Source organism: Anarrhichthys ocellatus, unplaced genomic scaffold (assembly GCF_004355925.1).
Source record: "Anarrhichthys ocellatus isolate YVR2014 unplaced genomic scaffold, GSC_Weel_1.0 scaffold13, whole genome shotgun sequence".
In the NCBI taxonomy this organism is placed as follows: domain Eukaryota; kingdom Metazoa; phylum Chordata; class Actinopteri; order Perciformes; family Anarhichadidae; genus Anarrhichthys; species Anarrhichthys ocellatus.
In genome coordinates this window covers 1,077,936-1,091,714 of record NW_022280043.1, presented here as the reverse complement: position 1 = coordinate 1,091,714, position 13,779 = coordinate 1,077,936, and the positions used below count along the sequence as shown (strand labels likewise).

General features: G+C 42.8%; 1 protein-coding gene across 1 annotated transcript; it reads left to right on the top strand.

Moving 5' to 3' along the window:
• The first annotated feature begins 2,782 nt into the window (after positions 1 to 2,782).
• znf576.1 (zinc finger protein 576, tandem duplicate 1) lies at positions 2,783 to 13,704 on the top strand. Its single transcript, XM_031852543.1, has 9 exons — positions 2,783 to 2,896; positions 3,451 to 3,988; positions 4,436 to 4,948; positions 5,921 to 9,528; positions 9,617 to 9,866; positions 10,260 to 10,460; positions 10,749 to 10,935; positions 11,055 to 11,262; positions 11,354 to 13,704. Exons 2-9 carry the CDS (start codon positions 3,496 to 3,498, stop codon positions 12,641 to 12,643), a joined length of 6,750 nt encoding a protein of 2,249 aa, XP_031708403.1. The 5' UTR covers positions 2,783 to 2,896; positions 3,451 to 3,495; the 3' UTR covers positions 12,644 to 13,704.
• Positions 13,705 to 13,779: the final 75 nt, after the last annotated feature.

The following is a 13,779-nucleotide window of genomic DNA, read 5'->3' as shown; positions in this document are numbered from 1 at the left end:
GTCATCTAATGGTCCAGAGTCCGGTGTTCCGAATTTGACCAAATATCAGTGTCCAGACTGTGGGTTGTCATTTATCAGGCGAGCACGGCTACTTGGTCACCTGAAAGTTCACAGGTCAGTTAATTCAAAACCTCCCCGGTGCGATCGCTGTAACAAAGACTTCATTTCTGTGAATACGTGGATGGCTCACATCGACCTTCATAAACGAAAACCATTTTGGTGTTTAAGTTGTGCCAGAGGCTTCAAAGATGAAGCGCTGCTAGATAAACACATGCAGAGTCACGATCTGAGGAACTATAGGTGCAATGTTTGCCCCAAGAAATTCTGCACAGCTAAACAGCTCAGGGTCCACCACAACTCCCACACTGGAGCAAGGCCTTACCCGTGCACATTCTGCGGGAAGCGCTTTTCCCAATCTGGAAATCTAAATTCACACCTAAAAAGGCATCTTAGAGTTTACGTCAAGTCCAGCGGGAGGCCTCTGGGGGTCAAGAACTACGCAAACATTGCAAAGAAGCAAGAGATTAGAAAGAGCCGACTTCTCGCTAGTGTCAAAGAGGAGCGAGAAACGGATACAAGCATGGACGAGCTGCCAAGAACGGAAGAAGGCGTGAGGAAAAATGAAACGGAAGAGCCATGTGAGGATTTTGTGTTCGGGCACCATGCAAACCCCGAAGTGTCGGATTGGGAAGAGGCCGAGCATCACTTTAAGATTTCAAAACCACCCGGCTCGGCCGGATCTGTTCCGCCCGATGAGTTTAAATCAGAAACCGTACAGCCACCAACGGGCCAGGGGATGGACGAGGGGGAGCCACAGGAAACAAACATGTGGAGAGAGCACAAGTATTGGCAGTGGGAGTGTGTCGAATGCGACATGGGCTTTGATGAAGTGGCAGAGCTGCATTCGCATTATATAAAACATGCTACTGGTGAGATTCCGATGCCACAGGATGATATTGAGGGTTGAAGGCTCACGGACGCATTTATTTTTCTCATACTGGTGCCTTTGTTGACCGTAGCCTTTATGTTATTTTTTACATTTCTTACTGTTAAAAATACACCGTTGGAGCTAAGAAACAAAGAGATAACTGCTGATGAACTTGTAAAAACAATTCTTTATATCTAGTGTGCTCAGAATTTTTAAACTTGAACTTTCACCCACTGTTACACTACATGAAGTATAATAGTCCAGGGGAGATTGATAATGAGTATCTACATCAGAGTACAACAGTTCATGCTATGAGATTAAACTACAGGTATTAAATGTATATTTTTTGATGTAGAAACATCGTCATGAGGGGAAAGAAACTCAGAGGGAGGTAGCTTAGCTTCACTTTCACATGTTCTACTTGTATAACCAAATAAAATTGAATGCATTCAAAAAAAAATGTTAGTGTTTGTCTTTATGTACACGGGGGAAATAATGTGTTTTACACAATGTGGACTATTAACATCATTACTGTTTAAACTGAAGGGAAATATGTTGAAGAAAAATGTGTGTTTGGACTGGAATATTTTGAGCAGAGTTTAAATTCAGAATGCTCTTGAGCACCGCATTTTTCCAGCATGTATTACCAACGTAATTTATGCTATGGGTTTATTGAAATACTCATAAAAGTAGTATTTTGTTAAATGTTTTATGATTTGTTTTAGTTATTCTTGAAAGCAATATACAAATAACTTCTGGAATCTGTATAACATCTGTAAAACAACCTTACCAAAAGTGCCAAGAATGTATTGAAACAGACAATCTTGCATGTTATGAAAGTGGGCTGAAGGGGCTGACGCATGTTTAAGATATAAGAACTAAGATATTTGAAAGTGCTCATACTCCTCTGTACATTTAATAGCTCATATACGTTATAGTTGGATCACTCTGCCACAATCGGCAGTTTAAAGTTCTAATGGAGTTTTTACAGTAAGTAATGGCTGACTTATTAATACAGTGAGATCTAATGGAGCTCAAGAGACTTCTACACAATCCCATTAATTCTAAATCCTATCACCATGAGTTTATGCATGGTTGATCATATTTAAGCAATACAGTATCTCGTTAAATATGTAAATATTGATTAAAATAATAGATATTAACTGTGGTAGCAATAATGGTGCAGAATACTGCGCTAATGGACTTTTTTGTTATTGGTTTATAGAGGTTTCCAGGGACTGCAATAATTGGAATTTACAGTGAAGAAGACCCTGCATCACATGCTGCAATAGCACCACCAACTGGCTGTTTTACTTTGTACTTTTGCCAGGAGATGCACTACTGTAAACTTTATTCAGCCTTATTCAATTGAGTCCTAAGCACGATACTCCCAGCATTGTGCTATAAAGGTGTTATTTAATTTGCTCAACAAGTAGTAGTAGTTGCATTGCTGTTGCCAGGACCTTCTTTTGCTGAATGGTGGTAAACATTTATATAATCTATACTTATCTGGTATATAAAATTACCTCAACTCTTACCAAAGTAGATTTTAAGCCTTTTAAATCAAGCTTAAACTAAAGCTGCGCTTCTTAACGCTGTTAAACATACTGAAGAGTATAGAGCTGAAGGCAAACATACATACTGTTAAATGTATATCACAAAAGACCCTGTTCAATATAACGGGTTTGAGGATATAAATAGTTGGACTATGGCAATACAATTATTCACCTTTAAACGTATTCTAAATATAGGTTAAGTGTGCTAATTGGTACCGATAACACGCCGTGTTGTAGTCTTTTAGCAGAGTAAACAGCACATGAGTAGGGGGCTGATTGTGGGAGAAACCACAATTCCCATGACTCCCTTGCGGCTCTGGTCAGACGTGAAGTCACGTGTTGTCTGCAGCGCCTCTGTGCTGGCTTTGTGAGGAACGACGCGGAGATGTTTGGGGTGGACAAGACAGCCGAGGTAACCTTAAAACCGCTTCCTCCTGCATCCACACGGCTATAAGGGTGTAAAAACGGGGACGTAGTTAAAGTGAATGCATATTTTGCATATTTGAGCGCTTTAACGCGATGGGAATGCTGGGAATGCTAACAATCGCTAGCGGATATTAACCGCAAATCAGTGAATTTTAAGCTAACTGGGCTGCTATAATCCGTGTGTCTGTGGTTGTTATGGAGGGTTTGTTCAAATATATTATCATGTTAAAGTGCTCTATTCATACACTATGTATACCAATTAAAGTGTTGCGTTTGGGTTATACATCAGCCTCGAACGGCTGCCCCCCATCCGTCAGTCTTCTTTTGTAATTCAAATGTTTTAAACCCATTCATTCACCAGTCCCCCAGCTGTCGCCATAGATAACAAAGATGCTGTTAACTGCGTTAAAAAATACAAAATTGTGAAACGCCCCTTTTTTATATAAAGCAGTTTGAATGATTGTTTCCTTGGTACCTTGTGTTCATGTATGTGTTGGTTTACAGCCATTCTGTGTTTCTGTGTGTGACCTGCTTTCATAGAAACACATGAACAAGTGCATTTGAGAAGCCAAGAGGCAGGGAGCCATGCAGAGTCCGACCCAGTCCAACAGCGGCGGAGCAGACCCTGTGACCACTGCCGCCACAGTGCAACCACTGGACACTGAGACTGGAGCTCAGCCGGCACCGGGTCAACCGGATGCACAGGAAGAGGGGAACACATCAGCTGCTACTGCTGGGACTGAAAGAGTAGACACGCCACAGGAGAATGGGACAGGGGTGCAACCAGCAGAAGCACCAAGTATGGCAGTCACACACGTAGTGGAGAAGGAGCCTGCTGCAGGGCCACTGACGGAGCCCTCAGTTCACACTGCGGGGATGGAGACGGACTCTGCTTCAAAGCTCAGTGTCCCTGCAGAACCGACACCTGACACGAATGCGAGTCCTGGGTGCGATGGTAAAAAGGCAAAGAAACCGGATAAAGGTGTATGTGATGGTAGGAAATACGTTCCTTCCAAGAAGGCCATGGTAGATCCTCTAAAGATGGACATGTCCAAACCACTGCTTATGCCTCTCACGTGTGAGTATTTTAACTTGTATTTGTTTATTATTATGTTATGTTTATTATTATTAGCTTATTGCATAGATATTGGTATGCAGTTATGTGTTTTTCCACGAGCACTGACAAGTGCACTGCTGAATATATATATTGTGGCCTGAAAGTAAACAATTTGAAAGGATTCTCATCAAAACTTTTGTTTGCATTATGCATTTATGAAAACAATTGGCTAGTATATCATAATCATATTTATTAAACTCTTATACTTGTATTGGAATCTGCCTAAACATTACAGTATTGGTCGTACTATAAAGCTCCAATGTGCATATGAAGGAGCCTCCAGAGCCACATCTTTTTCTTTTTGCAGGACTTAATACTTTTTAAGAGTACTTGTCCTTATCCTAAGGATATGGATGAACTGTATGTTACATATAAACTTTCTACCCCTCCTGCCCTGATTCCCTCCAGCCTCTCAGCTCTCCCTGCAGTGCATCGAGTGCCACATAATCTTCAGCGATCACAAGAGCAAAGAGCGCCACCTGAAGTTGAGCCACCCAGCAGAATACGAAGAGTGCATACTGAGGAACGCCATGTTCGCCTGCTACGTATGCGACCGCCAGTTCACAAACTCCACAGAGCTCATGGTCCACCAGAAAGCCCACACAGAGAAGAAACCCTTCAAGTGTCCAATCTGTGGCATTGCCTTCAACAAGTCATCAGAGCTCACCCTTCATAAAAAAATCCATTATGGCCAGGACGGTTATGCCTGCACCGACTGTGGCAAACCTTGCAAAACGATGACATTGCTGAAGTATCACCGCCGCACACACACTGGAGAGAGGCCGTATGTTTGCAAGGAGTGTGGAAAGAGGTTCACAATGTCCAAAGCTCTGCAGAAACATGCGGTCTCACACTTGCCAGAGGGAGCTGAAGGAGATGGCGTCGACACCACAGCGAAAGCAAAACTGAAGAAAGATGATGGTAAGGAAAATGTCCATTATTATCAGTTTACACATGAAGATGTTCACATTCTTTTCAGCTATGCTAGCAACACGGCTCGAGGGATGACAATGTTAGTTTGTTGGTGCACCGCTTTGGTCCAGACTGAAATATCCATGAAGGTTTGTACAGACATACATGGTTCTCAAAGGGTGAATCTTAATGACTTCTCCTCAAGCACCACCATGAGGTTGACTTTTGTGGTTTTGAGGGAAATGTCTTGACAACTATGAAATGGATTGTAATCATGTTGTTGTTCTCAAAACTCAAAAATTGAAATTTGCCCAATACTTTGGTTTATGTCTAATATTACTGCTTAGCACAACTGACCACATTTGAGTTAGTCTCAGCTGGACTTGTTGCATTTAGTGCTAATTAGCTAATGTTAGCATGCTAAATTAAGAAGGGAAACTTTTGACTTTAGTTTTAAGCCCTGCTGTGACGATGCACGGCCTCACAGAGCTGTCAGGATTGCTGCAGACTCTCAGTCTGAGTCACATTTTACTTTGATCCAAAGTAATAGAATTATTAGGGATGCACAATATATTAGAGGCCCTGGCAGCCTTTCTAAACAGTGGAGTCAAGGGCTTAGCTTAGTTCGTACAATGTGTAGTATGTGAATTTATATTAATGTTTTTGTAGCCGATACATGTCTATCAAAAAGAGATTAATTGGTCTACATATACACAGAAAAGTAAACTATGGTTATTATTAAGTTATTCTTTATTCTCGGGATGGTGAAAGCTTTCTAAATATTGCGGTTGTATTAGAAAATAAACTTAAATGATAAACAAAAAACACATAATTAATGTGATATGTTTGGCCTCCTGAATTATTGCCTTTTTAAAAATGATAAAATTCTAGAAAACAAACTATCTGTCAGGTAGCAGGACGTGTTGTGCTTTACATGATATACCCCAATGCATCACAGCTGTCTTCATTTCTTATCTTTAGGTGCTTCTAACATAAAGTATCCTTGTTCTGTATGCAAGGCCACTTTCAAGAGTACCAAGACACGGCTACATCACATGAAAACCAAGCACAACGGGCTGCCTGCTGCAGCCGGTAAAGCCCTCTCAGCTGGGCAGCAAGTGAAACTAAATATGCCCATCATAACTCCAATATCTATTTGCCAACCAGCACTACTACAGGTGGGGCCACATGGACCTCTGCAAAAAGTGGATGCCAACATTGACACGGAGCAGATTCGCAGACTTATTGAGTCCTTAGGAAATGTGCAGAAAGTAAACCAAGTTGTAATATTGGGGCAGGTGCCACCTAATGCCCCACCACTGGAAGTGCAGCAGATATTACAACTGGCAGAAACAACGAATTTGAATCTCTACCCACCGCACATCGATTTTATAGGACTGCAACAAACGGAATCTAAGATAGTTGAAATGGACCCTTCAAACAACTCAATTGATTTAATGGAGCAAACAATTATACTGGAACCTATTACGCCAGATGGGCAGTTGGAAAACCCATCTTTCTCAGACCTAGGTTCCCACATCGTAGTAGGTGAAAATATAGAGCTAACGCTCGTTCAGACTGAACATGCAGAGAGACCCGAGGACGAGGGTATTCATCAGATCCTTCAACAGCCCGATATTGGTGCAATTCAGTCTGATCCTGTGGAGGAAATTATTTGTCAGAGCGAGGTAGAGCAAAACCTTGAGCAAACAGTCATATTAGAACTTATACCAACTGTGGAGCTAGAACAATCCCAAACCATGCCATATAATGAAATCCCGTCTTCCTGTCTGGTACCAACCACTGACCTGGAAAAGACTGCAGATCAGACTGTATTGGAGGAGCAGGAGACCAGCCTGTCAGCTCCACTACTTATGACTACAGTTGAGCTGGAGCTGACACCTTTACAAGCGGAGCAACAGGGCCCTGCTTCTTGCCCTTTTGTTCCACCAGACACGGTCACACAAACTACAAGTGAATCTGAAACTAATCTCAACAAAGAGATTGATTCACAGATGCAAACAGTAAGTCTAGATCAGGGCCACCCTGTGGTGGATGGAGATGCACCACAAGAGCCAGAAGAAAAAGCTGAACAAGAACCATCTAAGAAATTGCTGGTAGATAGCGAGGAGAGTCGGGAGCCGGTGGAGAACAAGTCGGAAGTAGAGGATCCACCTGCTGAAGAAGAGGTTCCATCACACTTGGAGACCAAGCAGGTGCCACAGATGTCAGAGTTACCAGTAAATATAATGTCGGCACAAGAACTGGTTAAAGTGCGGAAAAGAAAGCCAACCAGGGCTGTTATCTGTCAAGGATATATGCAAGAACTGGTCGGATCCATTAGCAAGGATGATTTCCAAATCGATGCCACACCTGCCAAACGGCAAAAAACTAAAAAGTCTCGCCTTGTTGTTAAATTTGGTCCACAAAGCAAAGAGAAGAAAAACAAACAGAAGAAGACATCACAGCAGCATCAGCCAACGCAGGAAGAAGGAGTAAGAGGTAAAACGCCACCAACAAATCTCTCAGAGAAAGAGGTAGCGTCACAGAAGAAGGGAAGAAAGGGGAAAAGGGACAAGAAATTGGGACATTTGGTATGTAATTCTGAAATAAAATCACCGTCATCAACCAAGGACCCACAAGTGCAACAAATCAAAGGGAATAAAATGAAAAAGCAAAAAGAAGTGGCCAGGGAGGGGGTTACGCTCACAAGTGAGCACAAAACTGTAGCCTTGTCTGTATTTAAAAAGAAAAGACAAACAAAAAGAATGCAAAAAGATCAGCCCAAGAAAGCAAAGGATGTGAAGCGAAAGAAAAACATGTCAAAACAGGAAAAAGTCAACACAAAAACCAGCACAGCTTCAGCAGACTTCCCTGCACCACAGATAACGCAAGACGCTCTACTTCTACTGAAAGGACATAAACAGCCTCAACTGAAAGTTTACAAGTTAGACCCTTCAAAAGCATCAGGCCAGACACAGGAGGCTTCACCTCATGATGCCCAAACAACCTCCCAAGAGAGTAAAGGTAAACATTCAACAAGTGAGTCTACAAATAATCTTACAGCGGACGGGAAGAAAAAAGGAGGAAGACCCAAAAAGAACCAGAAAGCTCTTTCCTTGTTGTCCTCATTACAAGTTTCCCGTCAAACGCCTGAGACGCTGCCCACCAAACCAAAGACCACCAGGAAACGTAAAGCCTCTTCCAAAGTGGAGACTGAAGGAGTGATAACTTCTAATTCTAAGCGTGCCTTGGAGTGTAAGGAGTGTGGGCAAAGATTTAGCGACGTCTCGTCCCTACAGAAGCACAAGGCGGTTCACATCGTGGAGAGTCCCGGTCTCACTTACACCAATGGCAACATCTTTGAAGGCGTCTCCAGGTTGGATCTTTACCAGCTTCCAAAACGGAACGAGAAGGTTGTTGGAGTGATGAATGCTGCTTCAGACTGGGACACTGAGCCTGAGCTTGCAGAGATGGCATTAGAGGGCAGAGAGCAAAGTGTCTCCTTTCCGGCTTTGATTCCATCCCCATCTTTACCCATTCCTTCTTCAGATGTTGAAGTGAGTGCATATGACAATAAGGCTGAAGGTAAAAGGGAAGCAGATTATCAATCTCATACCTCCGCTGAAGTTCATTCGCCATCTGATCAAGGGAAAAACAGTGAGACCCCTCCAAATTTCACATCTGAACCCCCTTTAAGTACCTCTACTCAGACAAAGAGTTCAGAAATGGGAGAACCTTCGGCGTCAGATGCGGACAAGCAAGAAGACGGTACTCCGAGAAATCCCAGCTCAGAATCTCAAGGTCAGTTTACCACGGATGAAGACATTAAGGAGGATTTACTTCTCGAGGTAGATTTAGTCACTGTTGGGGAGCAGAATGAGAGAGATGAACCAACCTCTCATGAAGACATTGTTCCCCAAAATAAATCAAGTGGAATTTGCAATTCTGTGAGTGAAAGCACTGACAAGCTTCCTGGGCAAGTTGGTATCGAAACAACAACTGGAAAAAGTTTAACTTCGCAGACTGTGTCATGCTCCACTCATCATGTGGAGATCAAAGAAGAAGAGGAGGAAGAACTGTTAGTCCAGAAGAAAAAAGAAGGAGGGAAAGGAGCTGTTCCGATGAATGCTACAAGTGGTAGGAGAAGAGGAACAGGGCGTTTAAAACGAGATGTGATATCTAAGAGAGCTTCAGTCGGAGATACTATCAGAGGAACGGAATCGGTGAAAGAACAGGATGAGTGTCAGGTAGTTTACGAAGAATGTCACATTAGCTCTGATTCAGAAGTGAATGACGAAGGTGAGACTGGCACAAAGACTTCACAGACAGAGACCAGTACTGAGGCCAACCAAGCCACTGCTCCAACTGCATCTTTGCCTAAAGAGAAAGTTGTGTTTGAGCTGGAGTCCGTTACCACTAGTGTTGAGGAGGTAAGGCATCTAAGAGGACTGCAGGGAGGAGAGGAACACAACAATGGGTCTGACCAGTCTCCAGGCATCATACTTGAGAAGGTCCTCACCTCTAGACAGAGAGCGACTGCTGACAAGGAGACGTGCCAGATGACGGCGAGCAACAGTCACAGACAGGTGAGACGCCAGTTGTATCAACAACTACCATTCATCATCAATGAATAATAAATGAAACATTGCAAACTTACATCTGTTGCGGTTCCAGGGTTTGGACAGCATTGCGGCCCTCGGGAGCCAGGAGATCAAGGTTGAAGAGAATATCTCAGATCCACCGCTGGTTGCACTCACCTGTCAAAACAGACAGAGTGCAAGTGTGCAGCCACAGCACCATCCTGATATAAGGACCGTTCTGGTGAAGGAGGAGAGCAGCCTCGTGCTGCATGAGGCGACGCAAGGCAGCAGACGCATCCGATGGAATGTGGAGCAGGTCGACATTGAAAACTCCTCCAGTCCATGTGAGTATTAGGCCATACTGTAGGTATATGTTGAAGTAATAGTTCAACATTAGAAGATACGTGTACATATAAGAAGACTGATACCTCTCACAAGTCAATGGAGCTGCAGCCAGGAGGTGATTAGCTTAGCTTAGTTTAGCATTAAGACTGGGAGATTAGTCAAGTTTATTAAATTTGTCAGGGAACATGTACAAAAAACATTATTCTAATACTAAGTGAAGAGATGTATTGTACCGGATGTAGCTGTTAACTATTTTTCAGTTTAGCTAACAATCTCCTAGCTCTAGCTTTGACAGGCGATGATTAAATAAGCCAATGTGTGTGTTTGTAAATCTACCTTGTTTACTGAATTGACGCTGTAAGAGTTGGATATTTTCGGCTTTTTGCTTTCAGTAATGGAGAGTGGAGAGACAACGAGGGACGAGGGCTGCATCACCCCAGAGTTCAACACCAACCAGTGTATCTTCTACCCAGTGAAGGAGGAGGAGAGGGAGGTTCTACTTGGAGCTGTTCAGACCAACGCTGAGAATTTAACAACGGAAGCATCCAGTGAAGCCCAGCAGACAGAACATCAAGAAACCGATAGTAATTCAAGTGAGTCATTGCCCTTTCCAGTGATATTCTTCTTTTACCCAAGATTATCGGAAGATTTTCATGCGCAATCTATTAACAGCTAAAGGGAGCCATTCTGTACTAGACTACCAGGAAATAAGAGAGAGAAGACTATTGTCGGAACCAGGGGTCTGTGACTTTGCAGATGGACATGGTTTGTTTTCTGTTAGAAGTTACGTCTACTTGTTGGTACCTGATAAACGTACTTAAGCTACTTCGATCGTCGATCAAACTTTAGATAACTCGTCCATTTATGATCTGATCTTTCAGCTGTGGCAGACACTGAGTGTCAGCATCCACCAGACCTCCGGGACTTTCTCCTCCAAAGTTCTGATGAAGAGGACGTGGGCGGTTTTGAATTTTCTGATCCACAGCTTGACTCAGAAGCAGAAGTAATGGCCTATTTCTACAAGAATCAAACAAACGGCACACAACGGCCAGATGAGCTGTCACAAAAGTACAGTATACAACCTTAACAGAGCACTGCCAAAAAATTATATTCTCTACTAATAGTTTTGTCATACTGTGCAGAAATAATGTTTCATTTGAACTTTTAACTATATTTTTCTCCCTTAGTTTGCCAACTACAACGAGCCAGTTCCAAGCACTCGGAGAGGAAAACAGGACCAGAGAGCCCATTGACTACTTCTCCAGTTATTTTGGTTGGGATACCTGGGTAGAAATTGCCAACTGCACAAATAAACTCTCCAACATGACCAAATTTGTCACAGCCAGAGAGGTTGCACAGTTTGTCGGGATCCACATAGCAATGGGAACTTTAAAGGTTTGTGCACTGGTTTTTTTCATCTTTACTTGTCTCTGTTAATTAGACGGAAGACCGCTAAAGGTTTATTTGGTCTTTTGCTATTTTTCAGTTTCCTAGTCCAAGGCTCTATTGGGAGGACTTGACTAAGGTGCCCTTGATTGCTGAGGCCGTGCCACTTTCCCGTTTCCTCGAGCTGTCTCGCATGTTGAAACTCGCCTCTCCTGCGAAAGATCCAGTCAACAGTAATGTTCAGGAAGGAAGACATGATGGTGACTTTCAAAATGCACTGCAAGGTAAAACTCCCTCAAGCAGGCAAAGTAAAATTTGTCAGCATAGTAACGGGCAAAGACAAAGGGAGGCGCCAAATGACCTGAACAGTTTGAAAACGCAGACCGACCCGCTGTGGAAGGCTCGGCCATTATTGTGCCGTTTCAAAGCAGGATGCCAGTTGCTGAGAAGAGAGGGGGACTATGCAGTTGACCAATATCCACTTGCTTTGCCTGGGAAGATGCACAATAAGAAGCTGTCTCTAAACTGTACAACATTAATTGGATTTGGTGGTTTGCTCTTGCACGTGGATCTCAAGTTGGGTCTTTCCGGCCAAGAAGATGCTGTGGAAGAAATGGCCCCCAAAGGTAGTATGGTGTTTCTTTGCAAACAGGAACTCTCCACCCCTGCGATGCTAGAGCGCCTGTTAGTTGCAGGGGTTCATGGTGCAGGAAGGGTTGGAGGAGCCAGAGGACAGATCGGAGATGAGTTCGTAAGCTCAGATGGGAAGCTGATGTTACGCAGGTCGCACTGTGGCTTCATACTTTCGACCGCAGGAAATGGCCAGAGGAACATGGCTTCACTCATTGACAACTTTGAGAAGGCCCAGATGTTGGCTCATCTCAACCGAGATTTGCAGAATCTTTACTCCATCCCCCTCACTGCCTCAGCCCCGACCTGCTGGCCTCAAGCGGTGCTCTGGTACCTCACAGATCTAGCTTTGGTCAACTCCTGGCTCCTATACCGACAGGATCACAGGGCAGTGTCTGCACCTTTGACTCTCATGTCCTTCAGACTGGAGGTGTCGAAGGCTTTGATCCTCTGTAGCGGCTCTGATACCCAGGACTCGGTTCCCCCTCACCCCCCCAAAGACAACCCTCATGCTACAAACGAAACCCCCAATCCCAGCCTGGTGGAGGAGAGTCCTATGCCAGATGCAGCCACACGGTACGATGGTTCAGGCCACTGGCCGGAGCAGCTCGGAGAGGGAGAAGGGGGCAGGTGTCGCTTTGGGGACTGTCAAAGAACATCCCGTGTGCTATGCCTTAGGTGCTGTGTCTTTCTTTGTATCTCACGCAACCACAACTGCTTTTTGAATTTCCATAATCAAGGGAGTTTGGAAAAAGTGTAGTGTCCACTACAGAATTTCCCTTATATTTTTCAACATTTTGCTCTCTGAGTTGGAATGTAACTGTGCTTTTGGTGTATGAAAACCCAGCTTATCAAAAAATACGTTATCTCCTCTGTCCTGACAACTTTTCCATGATGCCTTTCACTGGCAGTGGCACACATTGTGAAGGATTATTTGTACTGCAGTTTAAAAAACAAATGCTTTGTGATGTGGCTTATTATGGCATCGAGCAAGTGTAAAATGATTTTGCCTTCAGAAGGAAATGTAAAAAAATATGCATAGCCATACACTTTGTGCTGCAGAAGAAGCACAAAGTATGATTTTAATATTTCAATTACCATGATTTTTTTTTTACTATTTATTTTAACCTAACTGAATTTTCATTCCATAATGAGCTTTCTTTTAGATCTATGAATTTAATTTATTTATTTCAGAAAACAATAAAAGACAGATGGAAAAAATACATGCATTGTTGCTTTTTTGTTTTTGTAAGACTGTCGAGAAATGTTGGCACCATACACCTTTTTCACAAGACATTTTGAATTGTTTCTGATAACATTAAGTATGTCTTTGTTCTATTCAAGGGTCCCAGTAAGCTGTGACAGTGACACTAAGATTCAACTGACATTAGGTAACTTTCATGCATTTATCATACTCTCCAATGTAGTGATCCTCTGCATTTGTGGCGGAAATCACAGAGATAGTTTGAGTAGAAGTAACTGAAAATTGAATGTATACACATACTCTTATAGAGAGATATATTGTACTACAGGGATATGAGTTAACAAATACGACTGATATCATTTTAGAGAGCATTGTAGTACAAACAGATGGTTTGAAGAGTTAGAAATGGACTTCAAAACGTTGAGAGAATTTGACTAAGTGAAAGTGAATTACAATTTAGACGGTTGATTGAACGTACATCTTCTTGTGTACGTTTGTTTGCAGTCCTTGTATTATAAACGAGGCTAATTATTACAGTGAATGAAAACAAAGTACTTTTAACGAAGTTGTTCTTGGTCACGTGACGGAGATCAACCATAGAATCAGACTGAATAGAAGGGGAGATAAATTAAAATTCATCCATGTTCATAACGCTATAACGCTAGCTGTCTTATTGTGTGTTCCTAAATGAT